The sequence below is a fragment of the Rutidosis leptorrhynchoides genome, chromosome 9 (genome assembly GCF_046630445.1).
Source record: "Rutidosis leptorrhynchoides isolate AG116_Rl617_1_P2 chromosome 9, CSIRO_AGI_Rlap_v1, whole genome shotgun sequence".
Classification (NCBI taxonomy): Eukaryota; Viridiplantae; Streptophyta; class Magnoliopsida; order Asterales; family Asteraceae; genus Rutidosis; species Rutidosis leptorrhynchoides.
Window position 1 is genome coordinate 342,301,340 of NC_092341.1, and position 14,594 is coordinate 342,315,933.

The 14,594-nt window shown below is 35.4% G+C and overlaps 2 protein-coding genes across 2 annotated transcripts; both read left to right on the forward strand.

Annotated features, from left to right (window-relative positions):
* The first annotated feature begins 4,770 nt into the window (after positions 1–4,770).
* LOC139867711 (uncharacterized) lies at positions 4,771–6,995 on the forward strand. Its single transcript, XM_071856074.1, has 2 exons — positions 4,771–5,322; positions 6,710–6,995. Exons 1-2 carry the CDS (start codon positions 4,934–4,936, stop codon positions 6,813–6,815), a joined length of 495 nt encoding a protein of 164 aa, XP_071712175.1. The 5' UTR covers positions 4,771–4,933; the 3' UTR covers positions 6,816–6,995.
* A 3,578-nt stretch (positions 6,996–10,573) lies between these two features.
* Positions 10,574–13,113, forward strand: LOC139869139 (uncharacterized). Its single transcript, XM_071857460.1, has 7 exons — positions 10,574–10,580; positions 11,582–11,758; positions 11,876–12,039; positions 12,153–12,420; positions 12,517–12,610; positions 12,762–12,895; positions 12,986–13,113. The coding sequence occupies exons 1-7, from the start codon at positions 10,574–10,576 to the stop codon at positions 13,111–13,113; spliced, it is 972 nt and encodes a 323-aa protein (XP_071713561.1).
* The last annotated feature ends 1,481 nt before the right edge of the window (positions 13,114–14,594 follow it).

Sequence of the window (14,594 nt, forward strand, 5' to 3'; positions counted from 1 at the left end):
TATAAACCTATACTTTTCTGTTTAGATTCATAAAATAGAGTTCAATATGAAACCATAGCAATTTGATTCACTCAAAACGGATTTAAAATGAAGAAGTTATGGGTAAAACAAGATTGGATAATTTTTCTCATTTTAGCTACGTGAAAATTGGTAACAAATCTATTCCAACCATAACTTAATCAACTTGTATTGTATATTATGTAATCTTGAGATACCATAGACACGTATACAATGTTTCGACCTATCATGTCGACACATCTATATATATTTCGGAACAACCATAGACACTCTATATGTGAATGTTGGAGTTAGCTATACAGGGTTGAGGTTGATTCCAAAATATATATAGTTTGAGTTGTGATCAATACTGAGATACGTATACACTGGGTCGTGGATTGATTCAAGATAATATTTATCGATTTATTTCTGTACATCTAACTGTGGACAACTAGTTGTAGGTTACTAACGAGGACAGCTGACTTAATAAACTTAAAACATCAAAATATATTAAAAGTGTTGTAAATATATTTTGAACATACTTTAATATATATGTATATATTGTTATAGGTTCGTGAATCAACAGTGGCCAAGTCTTACTTCTCGACGAAGTAAAAATCTGTGAAAGTGAGTTATAGTCCCACTTTTAAAATCTAATATTTTTGGGATGAGAATACATGCAGGTTTTATAAATGATTTACAAAATAGACACAAGTACGTGAAACTACATTCTATGGTTGAATTATCGAAATCGAATATGCCCCTTTTTATTAAGTCTGGCAATCTAAGAATTAGGGAACAGACACCCTAATTGACGCGAATCCTAAAGATAGATCTATTGGGCCTAACAAACCTCATCCAAAGTACCGGATGCTTTAGTACTTCGAAATTTATATCATATCCGAAGGGTGTCCCGGAATGATGGGGATATTCTTATATATGCATCTTGTTAATGTCGGTTACCAGGTGTTCACCATATGAATGATTTTTATCTCTATGTATGGGATGTGTATTGAAATATGAAATATTGTGGTCTATTATTATGATTTGATATATATAGGTTAAACCTATAACTCACCAACATTTTTGTTGACGTTTTAAGCATGTTTATTCTCAGGTGATTATTAAGAGCTTCCGCTGTCGCATACTTAAATAAGGACGAGATTTGGAGTCCATGCTTGTATGATATTGTGTAAAAACTGCATTCAAGAAACTTATTTTGTTGTAACATATTTGTATTGTAAACCATTATGTAATGGTCGTGCGTAAACAGGATATTTTAGATTATCATTATTTGATAATCTACGTAAAGCTTTTTAAACCTTTATTGATGAAATAAAGGTTATGGTTTGTTTTAAAATGAATGCAGTCTTTGAAAAACATCTCATATAGAGGTCAAAACCTCGCAACGAAATCAATTAATATGGAACGTTTTTAATCAATAAGAACGGGACATTTCAATAGCAAAACCTATCCTAGTAAAAATATGAGCAGCAGCACCGGCACCAATATCTTGAGCCATCGAACTCTTCTGAACCCGCTTTAGCAAAGAAACAGCCTCCATTTCTAATTCCCCAAGGGAAGAAAATGAGAAAGGAATGAAACCATAACCAATCGCCTGACAGCTAGATCCGTACTTGACCCGCTTCCGACGAGCCGCATCAACCACAGCACGTCCAGGGACAAAGTCAGAAAGCCCAGACTGTGTCAAAGGAGAAGACCCTGTCAAGTCAACACACACATCGTGACCACAATCCCAGGAATAAAGTAACACATCTGCAGGTCTGAGGCCTCTGTCGTTCTCTCCAGACAACCCAATGTCAACCTCCTTCCTCGCTGAAATCCCAGATCGATAACAAACATCAACAAGTGAATCCCGAACAACATTATGTCGATGCTTAATACCCACCACACCAGCACAAGACACCGCGTTATCCCCAAAAATATCCCCAGTAAAAACCCTTGAACAGGCAGAGCATGTCGTCGAGATAGAGAACAATGGAACACCCAACCGGTAGCACAACACACATCGGTAAGTCTTTGCGTTCATCGTCTGACCCAACCCCAAAATAGGGACTGCCCTTAGCCAATCAGAGGTGTGATCACCCTGCTGTGAATTCCATAAGGCCGATTGTCGGGGAGATAACGAAAAAGAGGATTCTGCAGAAGCGGTAACCTTTGTGAAATAAACATCTGCCAATTTCTTCATGAGTATTGGGGCAACGACCTCACTCGGATTACCTAAAATATCAAACTCAACCGTTTTATTAAACAGACCCAATGCATCTTCAAAAGCACGACCAAGACCAACAATACCCGCATGACGTAGGAGCTTGGTCTGCAACCCAGCAGACTGTAATCGAGAAGCCAGAAAAGCATAATGACGAACATCTCCCGCAGAAAAAACACCAAACCCTCCAAATGCAAATGGCAAGGTGGCAAGCCGCCACTGCCAATCACCAAACCCAGGCCCTGAAGCAGTAACAATACGCTCCAAGGAAGATCGAAGGGCTCCATCGAAAGCGCGTTGAGCCGCCTCAAATATACTAGGAGGACAAGTACGCAAGGTAAAGTAGAGTTTAGAAACTCCCGTACATGCCCTAATCAACAACAACTCACACTGAGGATCATCAAGCTTAGCAACCTTATCCATAAGCACAATGGACTTGGTCACCCTTTGCATCACCAGTTCACTACAAAAACCAGGATCGGAACTTGCGGGGGCCCCAAGCAACTTAACACCATTTAAAGGTCGAGCAATATTAGGAGGAAAGACATCTACTTGCCTGCTGCGAGGGTCCTCCGTAGCTCAAAACGAGGCCCATCCTCCATAATCAAATGCAAAACCTTCCCCACCACCAAAGTGTCCCCAAATAATAGTGCCATCATCCAAATACCACGCCCGAAGACAAACCTCAAAATTATCTCTGATTTTAGAAACCAAGGGTTGTAAGACCAAAGCAAAAAGCAGCGGACCAAGGGGATCACCCTGTTGCACCCCCTGAGAAGACCATAAGGTGTGGTTCCCATAATACAATCTGGCTGGATTAGAGTAGCAAAATTCAACCCACCGAGAAATGCTCGGACAAAGGCGGCGAACTTCACGTAACATGACCGTACGATCAACTAGATTGAATGCATTTTGAAAATCAACTAATAACATAGAGAGGCCAATATCAGAGCCACGATCCTCAATCAACCGATTCACAGTATGAAGAATAGCCTCGCCACCTGACGAAACCCCAACACCAAATTGAAGACCATCGAAGTAACTTCCCAAAGACTGGCCAACCATAGCAGCGCCAACCTTCGAAACAAGACGTCGCCAAACAGTACCCACAGCTATAGGACGAAGACCCCCGCCGGGCTTGACAAGCGGTGTGAGGGGAGCACTAGCTATATACTCTCCTAATTCCATAGGGCACCTTCCAGCTAGAAAGAGATTAACGACCCCGGTAATAGAGCCAACCAACTCATCCGAGACTGCCACAGCAGCACCACTCAAGCAATCCATAAGGTGTTGTGCACGTAAACCATCCCTACCACATGATGTGCCCCGAGGAAAACTTTTAATCTGGCCCAAAACAACAGCAGAAGTCGTAACGAGGTGAGGGTGATCAACCGGCATATTAGGCAAGGATGGAGCTATAGAAGAAGGGTGCTTAGACAGCAAGGTCCCTACAAACATACAAATGAAGGACAAAGCCTAACGAATACATGAGGACAACGACCCAACTAACAAGCGGAACGATAAAACAAGCTAGACAAATACACTAACTAAAACTAACTAAACCGACAACAAAACAACCGTTCCAAAAACAAAAAAAAAAAAAACAAAAAAAAGATCGACTAAGAACCCGGAGGATCATCCCCACTAAACAAGTTATTCAAGCTCTTACGAACATTCTCAACTTTAGCACTAACACTCTTAAACTTATAGACGGGCTTTAGAAGTTTGTCGCTCACTATATATCAAGGGTGTGTTATTTTAGATGTTTGTGTTATGTGTTTTTAATATTCGATTTTTAAACTATTTAATATGAACAATGGACCAACGAAAAAACAAAAAATAATTCGCCTTTGAATGCAGTTTTTAGTGCACTTTACAAATCCGAATTCGATTTACGGCTCGATTTACTTTTTTTTATTAACATTAAATCGAAAATCAAATTCAACTAATAAAATATTATATTATCCATATATATATATATAACGCACACTTATATCAAAACCAAAATATGAATATAAAATATATTTGTTTTGATTATCTTGGTTAAATTATGAAATCCTAGTGTCTCAATTTTAACCGACCGAACCGAATTTAAATTCATCTTTTTATTCGGGTTCGATTTCAATTTTGAATTTTAATTCATTTTTAGATTTTGCTTTCAAAAGTTTCTTAAGTAAACAAAGTGAATTGAATCAACTAAATTCCTTTGAAAAATATATTTTAGTGAAATTGCATGATGTGTAGTGGAGTGGTTTAGACTTACCTTTTTATAGTGAATGTTATGAATTCGAATCTGAAAGTTCAGAAATTAAAATTTTCTCGTAACTACATAGATTCATTCGCAATGACTTCGGCCACAAGACGGATAGTGTGGTTATAATTTTTTTTCTTTTATATAATATATATATATATATATATATATATATATATATATATATATATATATATATATATATATATATATATATATATATATATATATATATATATATATATATATATATATATATGAATATGAATTATGAATATGTATATCCAATAAAAATTGTACGTGTTAAAAGTGCTAAACAATTCCTTGACGCATACGACGTCGTTCAGAAGGCCACCTTCCTCTCCCTCCCTCCCTAGTTTCCTCATCGTTATCTGCAAATCAGCGGAATTAATAAACCATTCATTATCTCATAAATAAATTCTTCTAAAATAAATATGGAAACGTTACAAATATCCTCAATCTCATCTTATTCAATTAAATTCCTTTACAACAAAAACATCCATCTAATTTCATCATTCTCCCCAATTTCATTTCCATGCTCCAAATTTTCAATATCCAAAAAAACAATAACTAGTAGAAGGAGGCCAATTTTATCAAAATCAGCATCTGAAGAAACAAATGTATCAACAGCTGAAGATGATGAATGGATTAAAAACTTACCAGATAAAAAGAAACCATTGTACTCACACAGTTTGCCTTGTATTGAAGCATGGTTGAAGCAATTAGGGTTTTTTCAAAGCAATGATGACAGAGCTGTTTGGTTTATTGAAAAAACTGATTGGCATGCTAAGTTATCTCTTGATGTTACTGATCTTTATATCAGGTATCCTTTTATCTACCTTACTTATGTTACTATTAGTTATTCATAGTTAAATAGTTTTATAAGAGTGGTTGATTGCTTAATTGAGCTTAATGAGAAGTGTTTACCTAAGTTTATTTTTGTTTATCTATGCTTAATTGAGATCATTGTTACCAATCATATGTTCATAAGAGCACTAGATAAAATTCTAGACGAAATAGCTGGACCTTAGAATCAATCTAGATTGAGACTTGATCTAGAGGCGGAAAACACTATAACCAGACTCAATCGAATAACGGGTTGTTCACGGAACCGAATTAGTCGAACGTAGACCTTAATCTAGATTAGAACGATGCCTAGAAAGTGTTATTCGGTGGATTGGAGGTTTGGGGACGATAACAATCGACAACAATCGGCTTGGGTTATGTGGGAGTGTGTAAAATATCAATGAACCATGAAACCCGTATATATACTGCCTGCAGCGACAGTCGGTCGACTGACTTTGTCAGTCAGTCGACTGTCGTGTTTAGTCGATCTAAGATCAACTTACACCGACCTTGCACCGTCAACCGACAGTGTCTTCAGTCAACCGACCGACTTTAGTCGATTGACTGTCTGGTCAGTTTAACTATTGATTAACACATTCACACACAATATCAAAATTCAATAGTCACGATTCCCAATACAAAGTTCAATATTACATGACTGAAATGCAAGATAGCGTTCATATAGAACTAGGAATTACAAATATGTACTAACAAAAAAATTGTTGATAGTTGGGATAAATATGTAAAGCCTGTGACTAATTCTTGCAACGAGGACTAATATCAGCTGCATATCGTTTCCAAAGAAAAAAATACATTGCTATAACTGGTGGAATAATTGCTAATAAACTCACTAAATTGATACGAAGTACTTTTTTTGTATCGCATTACTATAATCGTGAAATAGGTGAAGTATCTTGCTGTGGAAAAGCACATAACCCTTCTAGTCAAGCACAGTATAAATGATTACTGATATGGATTCAATTTTATTGCAAGTTTATATACATTACCTAATGAAGTTTGGATCGCATTTGAAGTTCGTGATACTTATATGATCCATTAGAAAGCTACTCTGTATCTTTTATGACTATATTTCCAATACTAGACATAAACAATGTCTTAGGAAATGGACATTCCCTATATGATGATGATCAGAAGTTTGAACTGTTAGATCTATACGCTTCATGGTAGTTAAAACTGTTAGATGCTATCCCGTTCTATCCGCTTATCTACTAGGCTACTGGCTACTACAACTTATAGTATGATTATTTGTTTTCAGCGAATGTTGAACAGTTTTGTGTATATAGGCTATATAGCATTGGTATAGTAGTGTCATGTGAATCTAAATTCAAGATTTTGTAACGCAGGTACCTGAAGAGCGGGCCTGGAAATCTTGATAAAGATATGGAGAGGAGATTTAGCTATGCATTAAGTAGAGAAGATATTGAGAATGCTATACTTGGAGGGCCTTGACCACAAACTCCTTTATTTCATTGATGACTACATTTGAAGAATTCATTGTTCGATTTCTGACTTTTGAGTTTGTGTATCGTTAATTTGTATCAATCAATTTTCATCTTTATAAGAAAGGACACATATCTAATAATTTCTTGATTATCTCATATAAGAAATTATAAAGTATTACCTCAGAAACCAACGTGTTGCCTTAGAAGCTTTGACCCGCTATGAGGAAGCACATTGCAAATATGGGCACAGGTTCGAGCTCCATTCGTCTCAAGAATTTGCACCTCTTGCCACAATGGATTTAGTCTCGTTCGTGTCGCATCGGGGTATTCGGCGAAGGTATTTAATATTTTAGGATAAAGAAAAGATTGTCTGCATCTCAACTCCCCCATATCCCACACATGTGGGATTGAGTTTTGTTGTTGTTGTTGTTGGTATTTTACTATTTTACAGGCATATGACTCTTACGAGGTGAGTTTCCATAGGAAACACATAGTTTGGGTGTGTTTGGCGATCTTTACATTTTGAAAAGTACTCCGTATTACCTAAGAAGGTCTCAAAGCTCAACATGTCTTAGTTTTTTTAATCTGTTGAAATATTATTGGTTTTCTTTCTTCCTTCGACTGTATAATATAATAAGTTGGATTTTTATTTTTTTAGCGCCGAACAAAGGTAACACCACTAAAATAAAGCAAATGGTAATGTCATACAAAAGATACTGCACTTAAGTATCCAAATACTATCATAAAACAGGACATTATCTCTTAGTACATAGTGTGTCTGTATGATATAATTAGCAAAAAACTAGGTAGCTAACACAATTCACATATTTAGGTCCAAGGGTGTAAGAAAAACTTGTCATTGTGACCGGAAGTAAGAATCTTGTTTGTTCTTGTACCAGTAGTTCAATGCATATTCATAGTATGCCTGGCAAATCAAACCCATAGTCTAACAAATGGGTTCATTGGGTCTTAATATTAGGGTCCAATAGGGTCCCAATTTATAAATGATAAGATATCTTGTGGGTCCAAAATTGAACTACTTATATCACAAGGAAAAAGTGACGGGTCCAAAGGGTCATATGTTCGGGTCCAATGGGTCCTACGTTTTTTATGCCCGTTTTCACCGCAAGATTTCGGCGCGCATTTTCATTGCCCGTTTTCGGCGCGCGTTTTTGGCGCTGGTTTTTCGCAGCGCGTTTTTCGAAGGCGTTTTTTAGCGCGCGTTTTTCAGCGCGGTTTTGCAGGGCGTTGGTAGCGCGTTTTCGCAGGCGTTTTAGGCGCGAGTTTTTGGCCCGTGTTTTTCAGCGTGCGTTTTCAGTGCGGTTTTTGCATGGCGATTTCGTCGAATGTTTTCAACGCGCGTTTTCTAAAGAAAAATATCTATTTGAATCCATAAATTAAGTTGAGATCCAAGGACTCAATGAGAGCGCGACATGTGGCGCGAAAATCACATGTGATTGAAAAAAATTTAAAAAAAAATTTTTCGAAAAAAATTTAAAAATTTTTTTATCGAATTTTTTTTAAAATTTTTTTTCGAAATTTTTAAAATTTTTTTTTTTTCCGCATTGCGAATCCGAAAACTTCAATTGGGAACGCGAGTCTGAAAATGAAAACGGAAATCGAAAACATAAAAAAAAAAAAAATTCAAAATTTTTTTTTTCAAATTTTTTTTAAAATTTTTTTTTTTCGAAATTTTTATTTTTTTCGCGTCGCGAGTCCGAAAACTTCAATTGGGAACGCGAGTCTGAAAATGAAAACGGAAATCGGAAACATAAAAAAATTTAAGAAAAAGGGTCTTGACCCGACCCAACCCAGGGAAAAATGGGTCTCGACCCGACCCGACCCAACCCGCTCTTGACCCGACCCGTTGGACTCGTTCAAAATTTCTGACCCGTTTAGACCCGGACTCGTTCAAACCCAAACCCGTTTTGACCCGACCCAATCCAACCCGACCCGATTGACAGGTGTGATTCATAGCATTGTTCAGTCCCTTTGGGGTGGTATTATTTCAGGTTTTTCACTGTTATTTTCAGATTGCCTCTAGGATATCCATCACTATTCTGATCATATCATGTTCAGGGTCCCTTTTATTATGTTCAGATCACTGGGTTTTCTTTTTTTTTGCGAAAATGTGCGCGCATGTGCGCACACATATATATAATATATAAAGATAAAAAAAGATCCGGAGATCAAATGAGGTACGACTTTTGCAACAAACAAAACATTGGCCACTAGTGTCGTGCCTAATGACCGGAGCCCTAAATAAACAAACGTAGCTCCGTTAAAACCCTTCCAATGAACCAACAAACAAACGAACAAACTTATTGAACTCGTCGCCTTAGCAAACCACAAACAATGAATTTAATACACCGCATAAACCTAACAAATACAATAATCAAACAAACCGATGACCTAAAAGAGCTCCACACCCTCCTGAAAATCTAATTTGCACCAGCAGCTAAATCCAAAGACCTAAAATCGACAAACAGCTACCTTCAACCGCTAAATCAACAACCCGCAACGAAAAAACCCGATGAGATCACCCAAAAGCCACCACGTATATGCACAAACACTAACCGCCACAAAGGGAGACAACGGAGAGAACGTCATCAAGACAGAATGTTGGATGCTGCAAACAGAGTGACCCATCAGCTCAGCGGCCAAATTCCACCACAAACTTTTTGGGAAAGAAATCAGGTCGCGGTACACGACGACCAGATTACCAACATCACGGACAAGGGAACCCGGGAGGAGGAAAATTGTTGAAAAGAGGAAAGGGCCAAGGAAGGTGGACCCACCTAGCAAAAGCGGACACCAAAATCCGGCTACCAAATTTCGGCCCCACTTCTCGGCAGCCGAAATCCGGACACCAAATTTAGCCACCGAAACATCAGTAAGCTCGCCAAACAAAACGAATCGAGAACTACCAAGGAGGTGTCCGTCCACAACCTTATAGAAAGAAAAAGAGAAAAAGCACAGAACATGCTTTATACATACAAAATAAAGTGATAAGAAAACGAGGAACCAAAAAATCACCCTGAAAACCTTGGCAAGCAAACCGCGAAGCCAAACCAGCCCCTCGACCACCGAAGTACCAGGTGGAGCCCCACACTGCAATTCTCCTAAAGGGGAGAGAAGAATGAAATGGCAGAGGCAGGGTATAACAAACGGCTAAAAAAGGAAAAGGAATGCTATAGCAGACGAACAAGCGAGAAGACCATCAATATAACAAACCGAGCCACCACCCACAAAATACAAAAAGCATTCGCTGCCTATGAGCAATAACCGTAGAGGTAGATCGATGGTGAAGTCCGCCAACTCGTCGAAAAAGGGGGAATGAGGAGAGCAAAACGGGAATAAAAGGGTTGAAGTTGAAGGGGGGATAGGCCGGATCACAGGCTATGCCGAAATATAGGGTGGCAGCTACAAAAGAAGGATTAGGGTTTGCAGATTTGAAGTTGTAAAGAAAGAGGAAAAGACACGTTTCTAAAAAGAAATATGTCGTTTTTGAGTTCAGAATACCGTTAATGGCTGAATTTTTTACTTATGGGGATTGTGGCAATAATTTGAACATAATAGTTGAAGAACTAAAACCTCAAGGGGATTAAACAATGTGTGGAATATGCAATGAACTACAATGAACTATTGTACGAGAACAAAGAAAATCCTTATGGGATTCTGCGGTCGCGGTTGCTGGAAATGCCATATGGTGTCGGATGCACCACATCTGTCTTGATGCACCACATTCCAGTTTTATATTAAAAAATGGCCGGTTTTTGGACATCTGTAATGATGTCTAAATATGTGAATTTTCACACCTTAGTTTTTGTTAATTATATGTTTTGTACATATTGATATAAATATAATATGCAAGATAATAATAATAAGAGCACCTAATAGCAAGTTTTAAGCAGTGTTGTAAACGTTGACCGTCTTGCCTGACTAGTCGGTTTGGTGGCTACTCCGTCTCATATAAACGTCTAATAAGCAAGTCAACAATGAAAATTAGGTCAATGTCAGTATGAGTTCAGTCAAAGTCAAGTTTGGTCAAAGTTAGGTCAAATCTATATAGTCATATAAAGTTCTAAAATGATGATGTCATCATTAAGCTAATTACCCTTTAATTTTCATAATGATGATGCCACAATTATATAATAAGTTTATTAAAAAAATAATACGAAATCTTTTATAAAAGGAAATACTAATCTCTCATAAATTGTAATTTTAATTTTCTAAAAAAATTTAAACGGCATTTATTATTACCAATAATTATTTATTATTATTATTATTTAATTTTAATATAATAATTATAATTATAATCATTATATTATTAATATTCAAGTATGAATTCTTTTTACGAAATTAATTACGTTACATATGCATGCTAAAATACATGTCTCTATATATTTGTAAAAACAACGATAAGTTTCTTAGTCAAACGGGTTATTAAAATAAATAACTTTAACATTTATATTCACTTAATACCCAAAACATGTAATTAAATTGTTTCGTTTAAACAAACCCGTTATTTCACGGGTCATTTCACTAGTTTTTAATATTTGCCTTACTCGAATTTTATGACCTATAAATATGTCTGAAATATTTACAATCGAAATATATATGTTTACATATATTATAATAACTAGGTTAAATATTAAATAGTTATTTTATTTTGGACTAAATAATTAAGTGGGCTTTATTTCATTGGACTCATTTATTATACTGAGTATCTATTTGTTGGGATCCCTTATTTGTTCTATTTTCTTTCTATAGATATCTGCTACATCCACGAAAAAAAAGTTCTTTACCCGTGTTTTCATCTGTTGTCGATTGCGAAGACAAGATATAACTCACCGTCTTTATATACGTCCCTTTACTTTTCGTTATTTCTGGTTTTATTTTTTAGATTTGCTGCGATTATTTTGATTGGTTCATCTCAAACATCATCAGGTCAGTTGTGGTTATTTGTTTACTTATTTGTTCATTAAGGTTCGATCCGTTTTTGTGTTTTATATAGGCTTTATATGTATATGTTATATTTATTTGATATCTTTGTTTTGATTTTAGGGCTAGCAGTTAATATGGTTAATAAACGCGTTCTTCTACACGAGATATCCCCTATTAGGAAGTCTTGCCAAATATTAGTGAGGATCATTCGTTATTGGAGTAAACATCAAGACTATAACATTCCTGCCACGGGACAGATTTCAATGATTTTAATGGATGAAAACGTAAGTTTGTCGTATCTGCATCTATTTATGACGTTTTTTTTTTTTTTTTTTTTTTTTTTTTTTTTTTTACCTTTTTAGATTTATTTGGCATTATTTGTTACTATTGTTTACAGGGGAATCAAATTGTTGGATTTATTAGGAGTGCTTTGATCTCAGAGTTTGAGAAGAAATTTAAAGAAGGAAGTGTAGTTTTGATATCGAATTTTGAGGTGGTTGATAATACGGATGATAATTACATTGTAAATCACCGGTATAAACTCGTTTTTAGTAGCACAACTCGTATGAAAGTGGTTGATAGAATTGGAGATTCGTTACATGGATTTCGATTTTCTGATTTTCAAGATATTCTATCCTTAAAAACCGGGTTGCGATTTACGTTCGGTAAGATTCGTTTGCTAATATGTATATATATGTTATATATACGAGTCTATGTTTTGATATCATTGACTTTTTTTTTTCTTTCTTTTTGTTTTTTAGATTTGGTTGGCCGTATGATTAAATTTAATTCAGATGAAGTAGTTGTTCGTGGTAAAGAGACAAAATCGTTATATTTGGAGCTTAAAGATTTAGAGTAAGTTGTTAATTTTACTAGGTATTCTAATCACTTAATACAAAGAGTTTGAAGAATTAGATATAAAAAGTCAACTTACAATAACCTAGAGAACCACAATTTTATGCACCACAATATCTATATATCTTAACTTCATGATCTTTGAATGCAGTGGGAACGTAATATCCGGGTTATTACTTGGAGGTTTTGCCGATGAATTATTTGCATATTTAGGATGTCATGATGGTGTTGATGGACGATGTATTGTTCTAGTCATTCGATTTTCTAAAGTGTTGTTTTCTGATGGTTAGTATAACTTTAATATGTGTGTGTGTGTGTGTGTTGGGGTGTATATTTTATTGATTTATTTACCTATTTATTATCTTTGTCATGTAGGTATTCCTTATTTTACCAACTGTTCTGCTACTAAGCTGCTAATAAATCCGGATGTTCCTGAAGTTTCATCTTACAATGAAATTGTCGATGAAAATGATTCAGATTCTTGTTCGGATGTTTTGGATTGAGAAGATTGATAGGAGGTGCATGTTAGTTTATTATATCGGAGTTTGTTGATATTTCTTGTAGTTGATCACTGTATTTTTATATATTGGTAAAGTAGATACCTCATATCATTTTTTGGATGTACTATTTAAACTTTCAGACTCCACTTTTTGTTATTTGTTTGGTAAAAACTTCTAATGAAATTTTCAACATTCAAACTTCTTAGCTCATAACATGTGTTCAATCCTTTTGCTTTATTTGCTGTGCAAAATTGTAGAAACTTAACGACTATAGTGTAACATTTGCGTTGTTTTTGTATTTTATCTTTGATCCAATACAATTTTCTTAAGGAACCACCGGGAATATGTATATTATATTATCTTTTTTCAAATGGTTCAATGATCCTCTATATCTATCTATAGCTAATATTAAAATCCTATGATTATATCATTATTAAGCTAATTCCTTTGTCAAGAAAAAATTAAAAAGAAAAAGAAAAAAATCTAAGCATAGTGGGTGATGTCATTAATCTAAATAATTGAATTAAAATTAAATCTTATTATTTAATTATTATTATTAAATCTTATTAATAATTATTTTAATTATCAAAATTAAATAATTTTGAATTATTTTAATTAATTATTTTGAATTGAGTACGAGAAGGTATAAAAACTAGACAGAAGAAAACCAATTCTAAATTTATATTTTCATTTACGTTTTTAAAATAAAATGACAACCAATATTATCTCTTACGATTGAATGTGGATTGTTTAAAAATGCATTTTAGATGTTTGGTGAAATGTTAAGCAGACGAGTTTCTTAGTCGGACTCTGTGGTTCCACGGGTCATTAAACTAAATGACTTTATCATTTACGTTCACTTAATACCTAAAACATATCATTAAACTGTTTCGTTTAAACAAACCCGTGGTTTCACGGGTCATTTCACTAGTTAGTATATGTATATCTTTATAACTGTAAGTGTGTAATTGTTACTCCGTATTACGCATATTATATTATATTATACTATATATCATTACAAACAATTCATTCCTATTCATGACACTTTTTTTATTCCAAAATTTAAAGATATTTTATTCTCTTCACTCTAAAAGATCCGGTCATTGTTTGCATCGAATCTAATCCCTCTATACTCACACCATGAAACTTCCAAACACTTCACACCCTCCCTCCCTCTTTCAGTCTTTCTCCCAATAAAACACACACCTCAACCACTTTGAACTCACGATTGCGTCCTACTTCGGTCGTACGAGGCCCCGCTAACGCCACAGCTGAATCCGTTGCCAGTTGCCGGACATGGCGGTACAAATTAAGACCGACGTTGTTAGGGTTTCAACTTATCTTCTCTCTATGCTTATGGCGACTTTCATCTTTTTCATCGTCTGTTTAGGGTTTCTTTTTGGATGCTTTAACGCGTCCTTCTTAGTCGCGATAGATCACAGTGAAAGATTAAGGTTTATTTACATATCATTTCTTGCAATTAA

Bases quoted from the DNA above. Each gene is read 5' to 3' on its own strand.
- LOC139867711 (XM_071856074.1), top strand. From the start codon at position 4,934: ATGGAAACGTTACAAATATCCTCAATCTCATCTTATTCAATTAAATTC. The intron at 5,323-6,709 runs GTATCCTTTTAT...TTTGTAACGCAG, and splicing joins GTTACTGATCTTTATATCAG to GTACCTGAAGAGCGGGCCTG.
- LOC139869139 (XM_071857460.1), top strand. The intron at 12,421-12,516 runs GTAAGATTCGTT...TTTGTTTTTTAG, and splicing joins CGGGTTGCGATTTACGTTCG to ATTTGGTTGGCCGTATGATT. The intron at 12,896-12,985 runs GTTAGTATAACT...TTTGTCATGTAG, and splicing joins TAAAGTGTTGTTTTCTGATG to GTATTCCTTATTTTACCAAC.